At 44.7% G+C, this 18801-nt stretch overlaps 1 protein-coding gene across 3 annotated transcripts in view; it reads left to right on the forward strand.

Moving 5' to 3' along the window:
• The window catches only part of LOC135908442 (peptidyl-prolyl cis-trans isomerase-like 3), a 71257-nt gene that overhangs the window by 22769 nt on the left and 29687 nt on the right, over positions 1-18801 (forward strand). For 2 of the 3 annotated variants that reach the window (XM_065440214.1, XM_065440216.1), the window contains exons 4-5: positions 6455-6522; positions 14185-14305. In XM_065440214.1, coding sequence (XP_065296286.1) covers positions 6455-6522; positions 14185-14305 — 189 coding nt within the window. The remainder of the gene's footprint in view (positions 1-6454; positions 6523-14184; positions 14306-18801) is intronic. The other variant, XM_065440215.1, reaches the window with a different exon arrangement.

The following is an 18801-nucleotide window of genomic DNA, read 5'->3' on the forward strand; positions in this document are numbered from 1 at the left end:
AATCGCCATCGGAAGTGGCGGCAGCGCTTCGCATACTCACCAGGCGTCGCGACGATCGATTTCCCTCCTGCTTCCGGCAGCTGGTTGGTTTGCGTGGATTTTTGCTTTCCCATCGGAGCATTGGAATGCAGGCGAATGCAAGCGAAGGAATGGAGGCATTTGGGCTAGTTTGGCCATGCATTTTCGGGCTCTCTGCACGTGAAAGGGACACCGTTGATCATTAGAGTCGGATATTAAATGCATAAGAGTACAAAATTGTGTAAACCTATTTGTCATCTATGAGGTGCTCACGAAAGAGATAATAATTATAAAGTATAAACCCCATGCAAGCAATTTCTTGCGCGACGCGATGGAGATGGCTGTCGCGTTCGCTCGTCGCCCAGAAGTCAAACTCCAAGCGAGCGACCACTTCGCGCGACAGCTCTCCAGTGTTGCCGGTATTAGGGGATCGAGTTAGCGCCAAACCTGGCGTGGCACTTGCTATAATTATTTAAGTTGATTTGTTTGTGGCTGTACAAAGCAACATAAAGTATTTCTGAAGGTCTTGCAATAGGTTTATTTTGTTTACATATATGCTCGTTCTGTTTGTATACTGAGTAGCGCGCACGTGCGCAAACCGGTAGTACGTCACTAATGTACATCCCATTCCGGCTCCTTACTATTGGCTAATCGCTCATAGCACTTCCAGGCAACGAGCGACGAATTCTAGATTTGCAGAACTGAGCAATCGTACAACAAGACCGAGTGATCTGTTCAAGCGACGGCTCGATCCGTCGCACGAAGCTGTCGCGCACAAAATCGCGCTCATGGGGTTTGGGCTTAATTGTGGTGCAGTTTTATTAGCAACCCGGACGAAGGTTTGATGCCGCAAAATAGTGTGTTCATTGTGCTGCATTTCTTATTATTGTCTTTTTTTGTGTGTGTGTAGTGCCGCCCATATGGGTTTGGGTATAGGGGACAAAATGGTTTCTCGTTCGCGGTGACCGAAGCAGTTTATTTTTCTTCGCTGTTGGCACGCGGGCTGGCAAAGCTTGGTTTACTTTTGTGCTTCTTCGGTCAGAAAACACCCCTGCTCTACAACAACTATGAGTCCCTTCTTCTTGACTGCCTAGGGAAAAGAGCGACGACAGATTATAGTTAGAAGCTGACTATGCCTGGTCTTCTGGCTGTTTGCATCTGTGTGGGCCCAGGCGGCGCACGGAATGCTTACGGCATCAAGAACGAGAGCTGCTGACAGGTCCAATTAATAATAGTAATAATAATAATAATAATAATAATAATAATAATAATAATACTGTATATTTCCCATCAAGAAAGATGGAGGAGGCTGCAGGTAAAAGCTGCACGAACAAACAGCAGCTTGACAGGCGCTCGCGGCCCCCTCTACAAGGCGGCAGTAAAAAGGTTACAGGAAAGAAAGAGTGCTTCACACCAAATACCGATAATTCTGTCCTCTTTGGCTACAGTACTAAATGCTTGTTGTTGGAAGAGGCTTTCAAACGGGAACTGAAACTGAAGTAAACATGAATAACCACAATGTGTTTTTACGCAAGGTAAACTAAAGTCGCTGTTGGAGAACCACAAAAGCTTCTGCAACGCCTGCGCTCCATGGTACCACCGCTCAACGTAGCCAGACGGCGCAAAGCCAGCCTGCTAAAATGCTTAAAGCTCAATGAAATGCGTAGAAATCGTTTGTATAAGCGCTTCTATGAAACTTTTTTCCAAATTGTTTTGTCATTAACAAGAAATAATACAATAAAAAGTGTATCTTATCCTATCTTAAAAAGTGTTTCTTATCCAAAAACACATTCCTAGAGTCTGGCAACACTGACAAAAGTGTGGCGATTGCGCGGCGGCTTCCGCTTATTTTTTGCTGAATGTAAGCGATGCCAGTGAACCATCGGCTTCGTCCCGCCGCGTCTATTTGTGCTGGGCGAAGTTTGCCATGAAAGTACGCTTCATGTATCCCAGGCTTCACTAGTACCTCTCATGGTGAAAGCAGCGGTTTAGCATTTCACTCTGCGTGGCTATGAGTGACAGCCAAAAGCTTCCTGTTGATCTTGCCCATGCGGTGGCGGCTTTTCAAAGGAGTAAAGGAGCGCTTCCCCTCTAGCACGACTACGACCATTCCATCACGATCATAGACCGAACAGTGGTGTATGAACTGCCAACAAGGACCAACCACATCACTGGCAAAGTGAGCATCTGGATCGCCAACACTGGGTGTGCTTGCAATGGGTTTATGGATTTATTTAAAGGCATATAAAGAAACCTCTACATTGCTTGGCTACAATGATGTTTCTTTTTCAACATTTCTTGATTTTATGCCGAAAGTTAGCCCACTCTCTCTTTTCACGTGATTTGCTCCAGATTTTAGGTGGGCTATCCCTCAAGATATTATGGTAGTTATTTCTGAGAAAACATTGCAGATAAAAAAAAAACTACACTGCAAAATTTGTGAAGTGAGTCATCTATGACTGCGCTACTTGTGTAGCTTTTGCAGCATTCTCTGCTTATTACGAAACACAGGATAACAAATGATCAACTGTGGTCGAACAAGGAGTATTGCTGGAGGTAGCATATAGACAAAACGACTTCTCTTGATCCTCTTGTTAATACACTGGATCCGGTGACATTCCTTGTTCGTCCACAGTTGATCGCTTCAAACATTTATCTTCAAGCAAACTTGTTTTGTAAAGCACCACAGGGACCTCGGCAATTAATTCAGGTATTGTGGCTTATCCTCTCCGTTGTACAGTTCTTTGTCTTTTGTACCATTTTGTTTAATAATATTCAATTTTCTTACAGCAAAAAAATGTCTGCTTGAAAGGGTTAAGCAGCTGATGCTAATTTACTAGTGTTGGAGGGATTAGTGGCAAACAATGCACAATCCTTTCTTGTTTCCATGAGGCATGTGGCCGTTTCTCTTCCCCATTGGCCGAAGTGACCCTTAGCTGTGCTGAGCTGGTGAGATGTAGTATGGAAGTCACACTGTGGCTCACGCAAACTTGGATGTGTGGTTATTGCATTCACAGTTAGCAAAGGTAACCTCCTCAGTTGTGACAACTCAGTTCTATGGGAATCCACTAGGTGGTGGGCATAGCTTCCTTTGTAGCTTTGTGCTACCCTCAGGTGGACCACAATATTTCCGTTTCATTTCTCAATTTATGTCAGCCTTTAACCCCTTCTCAGGCAAATTTTTTGTAAACAGCTCAGGAATATATTTTTGTTTTCTTTCCACAAGACATGTTCGTGAATGTTCTCTAAAAATATCAGATTTTTTCACATATCATTTATGAAAGTACTCTTCCCACTGCTCAATGAGTGTGCACTGAAAAGAAAAAAAATTACAAGCCATTCTTCACTTTCTGTCATTCTGCCTGAAGCAGGAGTCTGCACAAAGTGGCACCGTGCTGCTCTGGCAGATGTACTATGTCTACTTCTCTGCTACACTCATGCTGCAGGGCTGGCATATATTCATAACAGAGCATCCTCGCAGAAAATTTAAAATAAGTGATATGCTTTTTCATTGGTAAGAAAACTTTTTCAAACCTTTTACACACTTTCTGAAGCCACATTTTACGTGAAATGATCAAGCAGACAGCATTGCTGAAATCGGCTCAGTGTGTGGGAAGTGCTGTAGATCAATGTTTGCAGCAACAGGGCGTACCACTGCACTAAATTTTTTTGAAGTTTATTTAGGATTACAACACAGTCCTGTAGGTGGGAATAATGCTTCCCACAGCCTTGTTATGCACATGTAGCAGGTGTGAAGCATACTTCCCATCACTCGTAAAGGACTTGACAGAAGGGTGAAGGAAGGGATGTTCAGATGCTGTGGTTGTGTTTAGAGACAAAGGCCGCTTGAGATAGGCTGCTTAGAGGAGCCGAAATGCAGACAGACTAACCTGAAAACTGTATACAGTTACAGATGAACAATCACTTTCACGAGGCCTCACTGCTGTTTCTGCCCAATGTAGGCCTGCACACATTTATTGCATGACTGGAATATGCTGTGTGGCAGGCCATGCATAGTGAAAGGTCAGGAATTGTCACATTTGTACAATTTGTGTGCGCACAAAAACTGTCAACCAAGTCTGTGGTTAACATTTCTTTTTTTCTTTGACTCGCTGCTGAGGCTCAGTGGCTATGGCGTTGCAGTGCTGAGCACAAGGTCGCAGGTTCGATCCCAGTCATGGTGGAAGTTTCATGGGGGCAAAATGCAAGAACACTCGTTTATCATGTGTTAGGGGCACTTTAAGAACCCCAGGTGTTCATAATTAATCAGGAGTTCCCAATTACAGCGTGCTTTAAAATCAGGTCAAGCTTTTGGCACCTCATACCCTACAATTTAATGAAATTTATTTCAAGCATGTGCTGTGAGCAACTTTATTTCCTTGAACTTGGTGTCAGAGCTCTCTTATTGACATGAGCTTGCTCTTTCATATTTTTAATTTGAGAAGCTTCCATGTGTTTGTGGGCTACTCTGGTTGACATCTTTGGCTAGGACCTTTGTACCAGGACTTCCATAATGCTTGAAAGAAACAATAAAAAAATGCACTTACACGACAGCTGCTTAGCACTATATGTATGCAGAGTGTGTGAATAGAAAAGAATTACATTAATATGACATTCACGCACATTTTAATAATCAACTGGGTAGTGGTGCATATGTGTGCCGTTCTTTCGTTTGTTGCAACTTTAGTGTGTCATAAAAATGCTGAGCAACCTGCACCAGGCCACCCAGCAATGAATTGTCTTCGCCTAAGTTTCTTGAGTTTCATTTCGCCCTAGTGTGAGCTTTCAAAACCTTCTGTGTGTGTAAAATTTTAAAGTGTTAGTTAAGTTTGTTCTTTTCTCCTTGAAGTCGACCAAAGTCTCTTCAAGGTAATTATCGGCGTTGATGAAGCAGGGGGCAGGTTGGAGGTAACAAAACTTGAAGATATATTGCAACAGAAATATTTACACAGTCAAATGCAGTGTTAGCAAAAGAACACTGTTGCAAAACACACAAGTAAACAGCGCCTTACTCTTCTACTTTTTCTTAAGTTAGAGCCTAGGACAACTGTCACTACATACGACCAACCGAGTCTCACTGTTCTTCCACTAAGTGGTTATGGCCCAGATTAGCTTTGCATCGTACGGAGTCTTACTGGTCTATCAGGTTTAGTGATTACAGCCTAGACTGAGGAACAAGCACCTCATCTCGATTGTTATAGGTGAAAGAGACAAAGAAAAAGGGCGATAGGACCGTTAGCCCATCCCACAGAAGCAGTTGCCAATGAGAGTTGAAAGTTCGTTAAGCCACAACCTCAAGGTATGGCCTTACTCTCAAAACTAAATGTATTGGAAAACAACCCTGTTTTCCTTCTTCCGACAACTTCGTTTCCCTCTCCTATTTCCACGTAGTCAGTGACAGCCTCAGCAAACGCCAGGCACGCACGATTTACTGAGGCTATCTCGAACCTCAGCGGCGTTTCTAGCCAGCAGGGGGCTCGGGCACTGGTGTCGCAACACTGCGTACCGCAGTCCCCCTCCAGGTTTTTTTGCGTGGAAAAATAATGGCCGTTGGCGGCATCCGGACTCGGTGTTCTCAAGACGATGTTCTCCGAACGCGATCTCTGCATGTGCACCGCGCCTCTATCTACGGCACGTACTGCAAGTTGTCACTTGACACCACGCGGGCTCTTCTCAGCGCTCAAAACAAGATACATGTGGTTGCCGCCTGGAAGCGTAGGGGCGTGGACCCCCACTCCGTAAGCGCAACACGTGGTCAACATTTCTAGGCCCCTCTAAACCTCGGCGGCGTCTCTATCCAGCAGGGGACTCGGGAGCCGGCGCCACAACACCATGTGAAGCAGTCCGACTTGAGGTTTGTCTGCGTGAACCTATTAAGACCATCGGCGAAATGCCAACCCAGTGTGCGTAAGAGCGCATTCTTCAAATCTGTTCTCCGCATCCGCACTGCGCCCCCCCCGGCGCGCGCTGCGGCTCGTCACCTGAAACCACGCGGGCCGTCTGACCCCTCAAAAACAAACGGTTGCTGCCCGGCGCGCTGGGGAGTGGACGCCCCCCTATTCACAAAACACGCGGGCAACTCGCGGCACTGCGAAAGTATATACAAAACAATCATGCAGCCCTACACCGCCCATTCTGCATGTTCTAGAGATGAGTGGCCTAACAGTGTTACTTGAGGCTTTCAGCCAAGGTGAATTTGTGCAGTGGCTTCATATCTGGCGCAGTTGTCTTTTCTACTTCAATGAGGTAATGAAATCACTTTGGGTTAAGTGAAACTTTGAGCAAAAGAAATGTCTTAAGACTGTAGATGCCTTTTGGTACTTTGGAATGTGGTTGAGTAAAAATGTTGAATTAAGAGATATTAACTGTAGTAGAAAACATGATATGGTGGTGGTGCTTCATGACTGACATTGTCCACCCCTTCTTTTATTTTCAGGTACGGGAAAAGGAGGTGAAAGCATCTGGGGTGCCAAGTTTCCTGACGAGATTCGGGACGAGCTGAAGGTATGGGCAGATTTCTGAATTGCCTAATGTGTGTGGAAAGTCATCTGGTCTCGCAGTGAACAAGAAAGCGGGCTGTATAGTTGGTGTCAAAGGTTCAAGGACCATGAGATACGAGTAAATTTTGAATTGCCAAGCAGTTTGTGACTGCAGCCAGTAAAATGGTACAACACTATGTTGTTTGCATATTGGTACTAGTACAGGCAGATAATCTGAATACTAAGCTGCAGAGATATTCAGTGTTTTCTGAGATCTCGTGGTCTGTAAACATTTAATGCCTGCAGTTCTCACTCCTGCATTTATTTTTCATAAAATTTCTTTTTCACTTGCTTGATTCCATCAGCACCAGACATCATAATAGTAAGGAAAGTCACAGCATGCTTGAGAAAGACATGCAGGCAATAAATGCACATCAGCACATGCACATAACACACAGAGGGTAAAAACCAAACAATAGGGATATGATGTTGCAGCAAAAAGGAAAATAATTCATTGCGAGTTTTAGTGCCCATATTCTGCAGTGAATAATTTTACTCAACCCACCTTACGACTTAATGGCCATGGGTGTTCTGCTGCTCCATCTGAGCTTGCAGGTTCAATTCTCAACCTTGGCGACCTCATTTTGATGGTGTGGAATACGAGAACGCTCGTGTACCGAGCATTTGGTACACATAAAAGAATGCAGGTTGGTCAAAATAACCCACAGCCCTTCATTACAGCATCTCTCATATTGCCTTTGTGTGGTCTTTGGGTGTTAAACTTCATCGCTCAGTGCCACATAGTCAGACTGCGGAAAAAGGTTTCTGAACAACCATGATCTACACTTGGAGTTCCGTAGCTGAATTGGCATTATTCATTACTTTTTTGTCTCCCTCAAGAAACAACTCCCTTGAGAAAGAAAGTTGTCCATTGTTTTGTGAGCAGACTTCTTCAAGAAGGATGCACACCAACTATTTTGAAGAAAGGGAATGTTAAAAATGCGTGTGGCCACTGCCAGCACTGTGTCTTTTATAAATCTTTCCTGCATGTGTTTGGCGCTGTCATGCTTCAAGATGCAATCAGCCCAGCTGTCTGACCCATGACCTGTGTTGTTACATCGAGCAAGAGTGTCTTTCTAAAACACCGCAGATGCAGCTTGCAGTAATGGTATGTTATTGTCAACTGTGTAAGGGAACATGTGAGCGTGTGGTTCTAACCCTAGGTGCGAACCAGTGCATAGGTACCTGGGGAAGCGACTGTGTCAGTGCATTGGACAGGTAATTAGAGGGGAGGTAGGGGTACACTGGCCCAGTATCCTCTGCTGCAAAGCTGGGCACTTCCAGGCTCGCGAAAGAGTGCTATTTACACATTCCTTATGCTTGTGTGTTTCTTTTACATTGCACTGTACTGTACATAAACAAAGGATGGTCTTTCACAAGAATGGCTTGCAGCCTTTGAACTCGTTGCAGTGGTTAACATAAATAGAAGCTAAAGATAAACACTTGACACGCAACTAGACTGGCACATTACACCTTTGGAAATCTGTTGGTATTTTACAAAGAAAAATTTGTCATCCACCTGCTTGTAGCTGGATGCCAGGGTTGCCAGTTTGGGCTATTAATAGCCAAATTGGGCTACTTTTTGTCCGAGTTGGCGTCAGAATTTTCCCTTTGGCTATGTGGCTATTTGTGGGCTACATCTTTTTCCTGTGTAAAAAAAAAAATAAAAATAGTTAAGCACAAATTAAAAGCACGCTGAATCAAAATGCAGACGACAGCAGGTTAAAGAAATTGAGCGCTCTGCTACAAAGTCAAAATTTGCAAGTTCTATTTTAGAGAACACATATGCGTGTCAAAAGGTCAAGGATTGCGGCCTTTTGATTTTAATATAAGTAAGCTGGCCTCTGGAATCTGCGCACTAACGCGACCCGGGCGCGCCAGCGAACTGTTGCCGCCTCCACGTGTGAGCTTTCGGCGTCCTACGTTTTAAGCATGAGATGCCTTTAGCTCCCGTTGACGGTGCATCGCGGGTGACCTCGGCGCTAGAACGGAGGGAGAACACGAAGCTGAACCTAACCGAAAGTTGCCGAATTTTCTGCCTGCCGCATGGCGCCTACGTGGCAATTCGCTCGGACCTTTCCTGTCCCAATTGCCGCTGCTCCAATGCCAACATATAACCTATCTCTTTCGGTGCCCCACAGCCACCACAGCCATCCGTTCCCTACTCAACTCCGAACCCCCTCCTGTCTTTGCTATCACTACCCGCATCAAATGCCGCCATCGAACGAGTTTTCAGCCAGGTCTCGCTCATTAAACCGACCTTTGAAATAGAATGTCAAACAAAACATTGGTAGCGCACCTCCACGTAAAGTTTGCCCTGGCCAGGAACTGAGGCTGCTGCAAGGATTTTAAATCGAGCCAAGAACTTTTGTCTCATTTCAGCTCTGAAATTTTGTACGGACCAAGCAGTTCCACTTTGTAAAAAGCTCGTGATGCTTAATCATAGCATACATTTTTAATGTCTATATATCGTACTAGATGTTGTACCAACTGCCGTCTATTGTGTTAGACATTGTCTTGTAAATTTTTGTAGTTTTTCATTTAGTTCATTGTGTGGTGTTAAGCGAAATTATCATGAGCTGTCTGCCATTGCTTAGCGTGTGTATTGTGCGGTGTTATTGGTCAGTTGTTCAGTGCATAATTTTTTAATGCTCTGGGAAAAATAAAACAGTGCATTTGCAATGAAGACTGCATTTGCCTTATCATGAATTTGCCTGCATGCCTGTGTTTCTGCACTTCCTGTGCTTGTGCAGCATCTGTTTTCCGTGCCACATGGCCTCCGTGACGATGCGCGCGGAGGTCATGCGTGGTCAAGTGTGGAAAAACTAATATGTAGGTATCCTTGCCGAAAATCAATTCAATATGCTTAAGAAATGTCTTCCCAAACAGACGAAGCTTTTTGGCTACTTTTGGGCTACTCAAAGGTTGCCCAAAAGCAGCCAATTGGTATCCGCAGTAGGTTGCTCTACTGCGGATGCCAATTTGGCTACCTGTGGTTGGAGCGATCTGGCAAACCTGCTGGATGCTCTCAAGGAAAACCTATGGGGGTTCTATGAGTAGTTGATGCTAAATTTTGCCTTGTCCAGGAGAAGAAATGAATAATTTTTTTTCTTTGATGAGAAGCTCTAGAATGGTACTTGTAGGACTAGTTGATGCATTAAATTGGCAGTCCTGCTTGCTGTGCCGTAACACTAGATAACTGCCAAAAGGAGAGAGAAAAAAAAAACAGGACAAGCTCTTGTCAGCACATTGTAGCACATTGTAGCACATGATTTACTTGAGGCATAATCCATCTAAAAGAAGGGCACCAACTGTATCAGTGACCCATCCATCTCATTGTATACAAGTGAGATGAAGTTTTTTTAACCATACACTGTAATCGTGGATGAATGCTTGCTGTCATTTTGTTGTATTGTCATACTAAGTAATCCCCTTTCCGCATGTGCCAGTATGCTAAGGTATAAATGCATGTTTGTCTGAAATAAGCTTCAATCGGTAGTAGTGCTTGTCCTGTCTTTTCATTTGTCAGTTCTGTGTTGTGGCACAAGAAAAGTGAACATCATGAAAAGCTTCTAGCCATTGTAAGTTTACGGCGAACTCACTTGCCATAGAATCAAGGAAATCACAGGTGGGGGCCGTATTTTCCTCTCCTGGTGCTCTTGCTGAAATCAGAGCAGCAACAATGTTTTCTTATAGACTCGGGGTCATTTATCTTTACAGGAAAAGCATAATAGGGATATAGTTTGTTGTTGGGTTAGTTGACACATCATGTTAAGAACAGAAACAGTGCAAAAGGTTGAATTTTCATTTTCAGATGCAATTCACTTCAATAATAGTGAGAAATTAAATGGCATCACAAATTGTTGCCAAAGCCTCTGATTTCACGTGAAGCTGTTTAAAAGATTTGCAGGTTTCATTACCACTTGCCTTGCATCTCCATGTTGTTTCCTGGGATGTGATTTTGTAGGAATGACTTTTTTCATGCGTTGTGCCATTTCATGTGACATCAGCGCTTTCGGAAATGGTGGTTGCATCTGCGCAACGTTTTTTGGATTGTCCAATCAAAAGCTCCCTTCATTGGCCGGATGTTTCTTTCGTGTTCTCCTTTTCAGAGGCTGTATAGCTAATTTATCTTGTAAAACAACACTTAGTAAAAGTGGACTTCCATGCTGTGTAAAGCAAATTCATTTTATAACCTTTCAACGCAAAAGATGTCGTAGCTTAAAGAAATGCAAATGCAAGTGCTCCTATTTTTGAAGCCGTAGCCTTATACAGGGTGACCAAAATATACTGTAACGTGCGTTGAATTTCATGTCATTTATTATTGTTTGCATTTTTGAGCATAAACACAGATTTTTTCATGTCACATGTTTTTCTAAAATTGAACTACTATTTTTACTGCCATTGGTGCATTATTTTCCAGGAAGAATGGTCTCTGAAGAATTGTGGTACTCCATTGTTTCCCACCACATGCTGGGCATGCCTATTCCAAAAATTGCAAAGGTATTTAAATTGCACCGAGTCCAAGTGCATTGTGTCGTCAAACGATTCCAGAAGACATGAGGTGTCAAGGACTGGCCGCGAAGTGTAAGGCCTCGAACTGCAAGAACCAGGGAACTGAAAGTGGCTGTCAGCAAGAAAGTCAAGCGAAATCCCCTGAGGAGCTTGCGAAAACTCGCCCGCGAGCATGGAGTTAGCAACTCCACCATGCAATTACTTGTAAAAGATCTGGAACACCAGGTGCGTAAACCAGGTGCGCCAGCTGCTTACGGACCACATGAAGGCCTCCAGATTGGAAAAGTGCTGCAGAATGAGGCAGCTGAGGCGCGGCGAAGCCCTCTAACGGGTTATCTTCTCAGATGAGAAGATTCTCACTGTTGAACCGGCCTGGAATTCACAAAACCATCGAGAATTGCTGCCAATCGGGTCTCCTCGAAATGTTAGAGTGGAGAAAACCCATTTCCCCAAAAGCGTCATGGTTTGGCGTGGGATTTCAGGCCTTGGGAAAACCAAGCTTGTTGCTCCTTCATTTCATTTGAAATGTGTATTTTTTGTTTGTTTTGTACATATTTATATTTTTTCTCACAGCATAGAGTTTCATCATCATCATCAGCCTGTTTTATGTCCAATACAGGGTGAAGACCTCTCCCTGCGATCTTCAATTACCCCTGTCCTGCACCAACCGATTCCAACTAGCACCTGCGAATTTCCTAATTTCATCGCTCCACCTAGTCCTCTGCCAGCCTCGACTGCGTTTCCCTTCCCCTCTTGGTACCCATTCTGTAATCCTAACGGTCCAACAGTTATCAAACCGATGCATTACATGACCTGCCCAGCTTCATTTTTTTCTCTTGATGTCAATTATAGTATCTTCTATACCCGTTTGCTCTCTGATCCAAATCGCTCTCTTTCTGTCTCTTAATGTTATGCCTAGCAATCTTTGTTCCATCGCTCTTTGCACGGTCCTTAACGTGTTCTCAAGCTTCTTTGTCAGTCTCCAAGTCTCTGCCCCATATGTCAGCACTGGTAAAATGCACTGATTGTACACCTTCATTTCAGTGATAATGGTAAGCTTCCAGTCAGGAGCTGACAATGTCTGCCATATGTGATCCAACCCATTTTTATTCTTCTATGAATTTCCTTCTCATGATCAGGGTTCCCTGTGGTTAATTGACCTAGGTAAATGTACTCCTTCACAGACTAGAGGCTGACTGGGGAACCTGAACTCTTGTTCCTTTGCCCTGCTATTCATCGTTATCTTTGTCTTTTGCATATTAATCTTCAACTTCACTCTTACGCTCTCTCTGTCAAGGTCCTCAATCGTTTGTTGTAACTCGTCTGCGTTGTTGCTGAATAGAACAATGTCATTGGCAAACCGAAAGTTGCTGAGATATTCGCCGTCGATCCTTACTCCTGAGCCACATACATGCATACAAAGTTTAAATGTCTCGTTTTTGTTTCTTGTGCAACTCTTTCATTGCCACATGTTTTGTTTTCATTCAGTCATCTTTGACAAGTTGTGATCTATTGTATGTTCAGCCCTTGTGGTGTAGTTTGTGTGCAATATTTATGCAGCAGTTTCTCGTAGTGAATGTCAAAGTATGATGTTACGGCTCTTTTTTTCTGTATGGAACTCCATGACGGCGTGTTCCTTTCACATGTAGTGATGTACCTATATAGTTCTGATGGTGCATGAGGATTTATGCACCTGTACATTATTCTTCTGGTGCAGTTTAAGCTGGTTGCTCTTTTAAATGCAAGCACAACGTAATTCAATATTTATTTCAATGTGTCTGTGATATGTTTCATATGTCTCTACTTTTGCAGTACTCATGATTCTCACACTTTAATGTAGAGATTCTCGCACGTGATGCGTACATAAACAAGTTTTACTGTAAAAAAGGTCGGTATGTTGAAGGTTGAAGTAATATAGGAAGCTGCCGTTTTCCTCTAGTGCTTTTATTTACACGTCACTACTGCATTTGTGGGGCTAGCTTGCACTGTAAAAATATTGCTGCGTACATTCCAGTTACTGAGTTTCATTATTTACAAGTGAGAACCCTTTGTTGAAATCTAGCAACTTTTGATGAGTGAACACACTTCGCAGAAGCCACAGCATTTGACATGTCAGATAACCAGTCTGACGGCATTTTCGTCACTAGAAAGGAACATTGCGGTTGTTGTGAGACAAAATGGTGGAGGAACTAGAAGGTGTGCGTGTAACAGCAAGTTCAATGGAGCGGAAGGTGTGACGTGCCCTGCGCGTTTTGGCTTCTGTGAACTTTGCTGCCCGAGTATAAAGCGAGGAGTCAGGCACTTATGTCCATCATTGCGCAAGGGGACTAGAAAACTCTCAGTGATACGAGTAAGAATAAAAGTTAGAAACCAAAACTGCAGGCTACATGCATGGCGCACAGGGCATCTAGGTGACGACAGCAGCAACAAGCAAATCATAGCAGACACTTTTAAAGTGCATTTATTTTTAGCTTGCTTTCATCTATTAGTCACTACTAAAGATACATTTCACTTAATATAAATGTAGGCTTTACATAACCCTTCACTACACAACATTTACATTTCTCAACAAATCATGAATGCTTTGCATTACGTAGACATCAACTACAACTGAGTATGGAAAATGTGTCGGCAATTTCACAGCATTAAATGCACAATGCAATTATTTGGCATCTGTTAGACCATCACATCTTACTGACACTGCAACTGTGTCTATGCACCCAACAATGCTGGTGCTGCCGTTGACGATGCAACTGCCACCGCACGGTCCTCAAGTAATGCATTTGCTGCGCACAGGTTGTGCCGTACATGCCAATAACAGTGTCCTGAACAGCCCGCCCTCTCAAATAATGCATTCTAGACCCCGTGTTTTGGGGCAGACCGTGTGGAATGGGGTCACCGTTACCGTCAAGCTCACTACTACTGCTGCTGCTGCTGTCGTCATCACCATCTTTGTTTGATTCTATATCGCCCTCAGAAAAGCGAAGGTTGTGCGACACAGCACATGCTGTGACAATGTTGGCGGAGATTTGCGGCTCGTATAGGAAGGTGCAGTACCGCTGCAGACAGCAGAAATGGCTCTCTAAGAGCCCGATGCACTTCTCCACTACAGAACGCATGGCGCCATGTGCTGTGTTGTACTGCCCCTCGGCTGTCTGCACTGGAGGATGGCTGGCAACTGGGGTCAGGAGCCACGGCTGCAAGGGGCAGTCACTGTCACCTGCACGAAGATGGTAATAGTGCGTAGAGTACTACTCTGACGAGAGGCAAGTTGGCAACTGAGGAAAGTTACAGCATCATTCAACAAAGTTAGAATTGAGAGGTTGTGAGTCCCAAGTAAAAGCATGAGTTGAGCATGTCCGTACCCAACACAAACTGTTAACGAATTTACAAGCGCACTACTTGGTGCCTGCCAGAAGCAGAAGAAATCAACACTTGTTGGTGCTATCAATGACAGTAGTAGTAGTAGCAGCACCAATGTGTGTTCATTTCTTCTGCTTCTGGCAGGCACTGGGTGCAGTAGTGGCACTAATACGTGTTGCTTTCATTTGCTCCTGGCAATTGTTTGACATAGTTTGGGATATTATCGGCCTTAGTGAGATTAGAACTGGTGAGGCTTACATATTGCTAAATAATGGCCATGACCTCTGCTATACAGGTCCCCCTGATAAGAATCAATATGGGGTAGGATTACTAATCCATAAGGACATAGTGGGCAACATTAACGAATTCTACAGAATTAACAAGAGTGTAGCAGTAGTCGTAATCAAACTTAATAAAAGGTATAGATTAAAGGTAGTACAAGCCTACGCTCCAACGTCCAATCACGATGATGAGGAAGTAGGTCATCCTTATGAAGATGTTCAATAAGCGATGAGAAAAGTGCATACTCGGTATACAGCAGTGATGGGCGACTTCAAGGCAAAAGTGGGGAAAAAAAGCAGGCGGGTGAACAGGCTATTGGCAACTACAGCATCGATTCTAGAAACGCTAGAGGAGAGATGCTGGTAGAATTCGCAGAAAGGAATAAGCTGAAAATAACGAACACCTTTTTCAAGAAGCGTAGCAACAGAAAATGGACCCGGAAAGGCCCTAGGGGTGAAACAAGGAATGAAATTCATTTCACACTTTGTGCCGATCCCAGCATAGAAATGATTTCAGCATGTAGAAGTGATAGGTAGGGTAAAGAGCAGTGATCACAGGTTAGTGAGGTCTAGGATTCACCTCAATTTGAACAGAAAACAAGTAAAATTGGTCAAGAAAAACAGGTCAGCTTAGAGGCAGTAAAGGTAAAAGCAGACAAATTTAGGCTGGTATTTGCAAACAAATGTACAGCCTTAGAACAGAGAGATGATGATGACATAGAGGTAATGAATGAAACCGTAATGAGTCTGGCTCCAGAGGCAGCAATTGAGGTGGGAGGCAATGCACCAAGGCAACCAGTAGGCAAGCTCTCCCAAGTAACAAAGGACCTAATAAAGGAACGACAAAGAATGAAAGTGTCGAACTCACGAGATAAGATAGAATTCGCGGAACTGTCAAAACTAATCAAAGCCAAAATAAGTGAGAGAGTCGAACACGGATATATCGAACTTGAAGGGGATCGCGAATTAATTCGATATATCAAAAATTCAATATAAAAAATACAGGCCCAGAGACTTTACCTGTGGCGGACGATGACCTACCGATCGGCGCATTCAAGAATGACAACTATTTCCGCACACACGACGCAACGTAATGCTTTATTTGCGTGAAAAAAAATCGCTTATGTTGGTCTGCTTCTTCGCCTTGCAAATGAAATTAAAGACGCCAACCTCGATCTTATTGAGGCTGTTCAGGTGCGAAAGCCCAGTTCCTTCCATGTCGCCGCAACAACGGCGAATCAAGCTGAACGCTGCCGCCACTTCAGCGGCGGAGTACGAGCCTGTAGCCGCGCCCTCGTCCGGACGATCTTCGTCGCCACTCGAGCTGTCAGCCTGGGTCCCTCCGACTGCAGCTACAATATCCTCGTCGGCGAGGCTCGCAACAGCCTGAACATTGCTGTCAACGTTCACATAATCGTCAGCAGACACTTCGGCTGGAACGGCAGCCGGGAAAAGGGACGACAACTCGCGAAACGCGTCGTCCATGCACTCGTTGTCGCCGTCGCCGTCTTCGCAGGTTTCAGGAAGTTTGGCTGTCACGAGGCCTGCCTTCCGGAAGCAGTTGGCCACAGTATCCTGCTTCGCGTCTCTCCAGGCGCCCGTCATCATTTGAATAGCCCCCAGCAGGTCAACCTTAAGCTCGGTGCCCATGCGGAGGTTCACCAAAAGCCTATCAATGAGTCGCCTCCTGTAGCCGACTTTGAACGACTTAATGATGCCCTGGTCGAGCGGCTGCAACTTTGCTGTCGTGTTCCCCGGCAGAAACTTGAGCGCGATGTTTTCGAGCTTGCAGGTGGTGTGATGGGCCGAGCAGTTATCGACGAGGAGGCAAGCGTGACGCCCCAATTTGCCCAGTTCGGCGTCCCATGCTTGCAGCCATTCTGTGAACAGCTGACGCGTCATCCACGCCTTAGCAAACGGGGAGCTGCTTACAGTTTTTGAAGCAGCGCGGTGCCCTTGCTTTGCCAATCACAAAGGGCTGGAGCTTTTGAGAGCCATCCATGTTAGCAGCGAGCAGAACGCTCACGCGGACTTTGCTCATCTTGCCCCCGTGACACGTGCTGCCCCGGACGTCGAGCGTCTTGCTGGGCAGCATCTGCCAAAACAACCCGGTCTCGTCGGCATTGAAGATTTCCGCGGATGAAAACTTCGCGCAAATTTCCGGCCATTCCTTCGAAATCCACTGCTGGATATCCTGGCTGATGACGGCTCCGCTTTCCCCAGAAATGGTTTTGCCAACTATCTTATGGCGGTTCTTAAACCTCTGCAGCCACCTTGTGTTGTCGGCGAAGTTGTCATCACTGAGTGCAGCGGCAAACCATTTGGCTTTAGCCATTAGCATTGGGCCATCCACCAGAATGTTCTTAGCCCGCACCTCTAAAAACCACGCATAGAGGGCCTTTTCAACTTTCTCGTGGGCAGGAGCGCGCACACGACAAGCTCCCGACGTTCGTAACTCCGCCGCTTTCGACTTTATGTCCGCCTTGTTTTTTAACAAGGTGTTTAGAGTGCTCCGAGGAATCCCGAAGTCGTCTGCCACCGTGGCACTTTTCTCGCCCGCCTCAACACGCTGAATGGCTTTCAGCTTTGTCGCAAAGTCCGGGTTCTTGCACTTCTTGACGCTGCTTGTGCTTGCTGCGGCCATTGCTTCCGCGTCAGCTCACCACGATCCAGTCACACGTGTCGTGAGACGCACGCAAAACAATAATGAACACAAAACACAAGAACGCGCACAAAACAAGAATTCACGTGCGCAGCCACCGCCAACAAAGTGCTCGCGATGGCCACTTCCGAGGGCAACAGCGACGTACGAAATGCACGAGCTGTGGTTGGCTGAGCAAAACTCGTGAAAAAGCAACAAAAAAAAAGGCAAAAGGAGGAGGCCACTGCCGCCTTCTTTCCTGGCTACCTTTTCCGAGCAGATCACTATGGTTATGCGGGGGAAGGATGAGAGACATTGGAAGAGAGAAAAATAAAAGCAATTCCGCAAGCAGGGTGTTGCCGCAAGTCGGAGAGCGTGCGCAGCGGGAGTACCGTCTGAGCCTCCCTCCCTCTCGCTCTCACATTTTCCGAGCCTTTCGGGGGAGGCGCGGAGCACGCGGGTGCAGCGAGTGCCGAGATCGCACGGCGTTCTATATATCCAATGGCGGGTAAAAATATCGTTCGATATAAACGTATGAATTTCTATACTTTTACACAGAATTTTCAAGGGGATAATTTACGAGTTCGATAGAGACAATAATTCGATATATGTGGGTTCGATATATCCGTGTTCGACTCTATTTGAAATTATAACGCGAGAAAGACCTAAGCAGCAGCAAAAAAGGGCGCAGCCTGAAATCAGTGAGAAAGAAACTTGGCGTAGGACAAGCCAAGATATATGCACTAAAAGGTAAGCAGGTTAATATCATCAGGAATCTCGAAGATATAGTAAAAGAAGTGGAAGAATTCTATACTGACCTGAACAATACCCAGAGGAGTCGGGATACCTCCATTAGAAACAGTAATGAGCAGGGTACAGATACTCCTCCTGTAACTAGCGATGAGGTCAGGAGGGCCTTGCAAGACATGAAACGAGAAAAAGCGGCAGGAGAAGATGGAATAACAGTCTATCTAATCAAAGATGAAAAAGACATAATGCTTGGAAAACTGGCAGCTCTTTATATGAAGTGTCTATTGACTGCAAGGGTCCCATAAAACTGGAAGAATGCAAACATTATACTAATCCACAAAAAGGGAGACATTAAAGAACTGAAAAATTATAGGTCTATTAGCTTACTACCCAGTATTATATAAAATATTTACCAAATAATCTCCAGTAAGATAACGGCAACACTGGAATTTAGTCAACCAAGGGAAAAGGCGGGCTTCAAGAAGGGATTCTCTACAATGGATCACATCCATGTCATTTATCAGGTTATCGAGAAATCCGCAAGGTACAATAAGCCTCTCTATATGCAAGGTGTCTACCAACCTGGAAAACTGGGGATTCTCAGGGATTTTGAATTGTTTGGAAATACTCGGGGAAAACTCGGGGATTTTGCGCTTCTGTCAGGGAAAATAAACTGTCATTTTATTGAAAGTTA

Source organism: Dermacentor albipictus, unplaced genomic scaffold (genome assembly GCF_038994185.2).
Source record: "Dermacentor albipictus isolate Rhodes 1998 colony unplaced genomic scaffold, USDA_Dalb.pri_finalv2 scaffold_30, whole genome shotgun sequence".
Taxonomy (NCBI): domain Eukaryota; kingdom Metazoa; phylum Arthropoda; class Arachnida; order Ixodida; family Ixodidae; genus Dermacentor; species Dermacentor albipictus.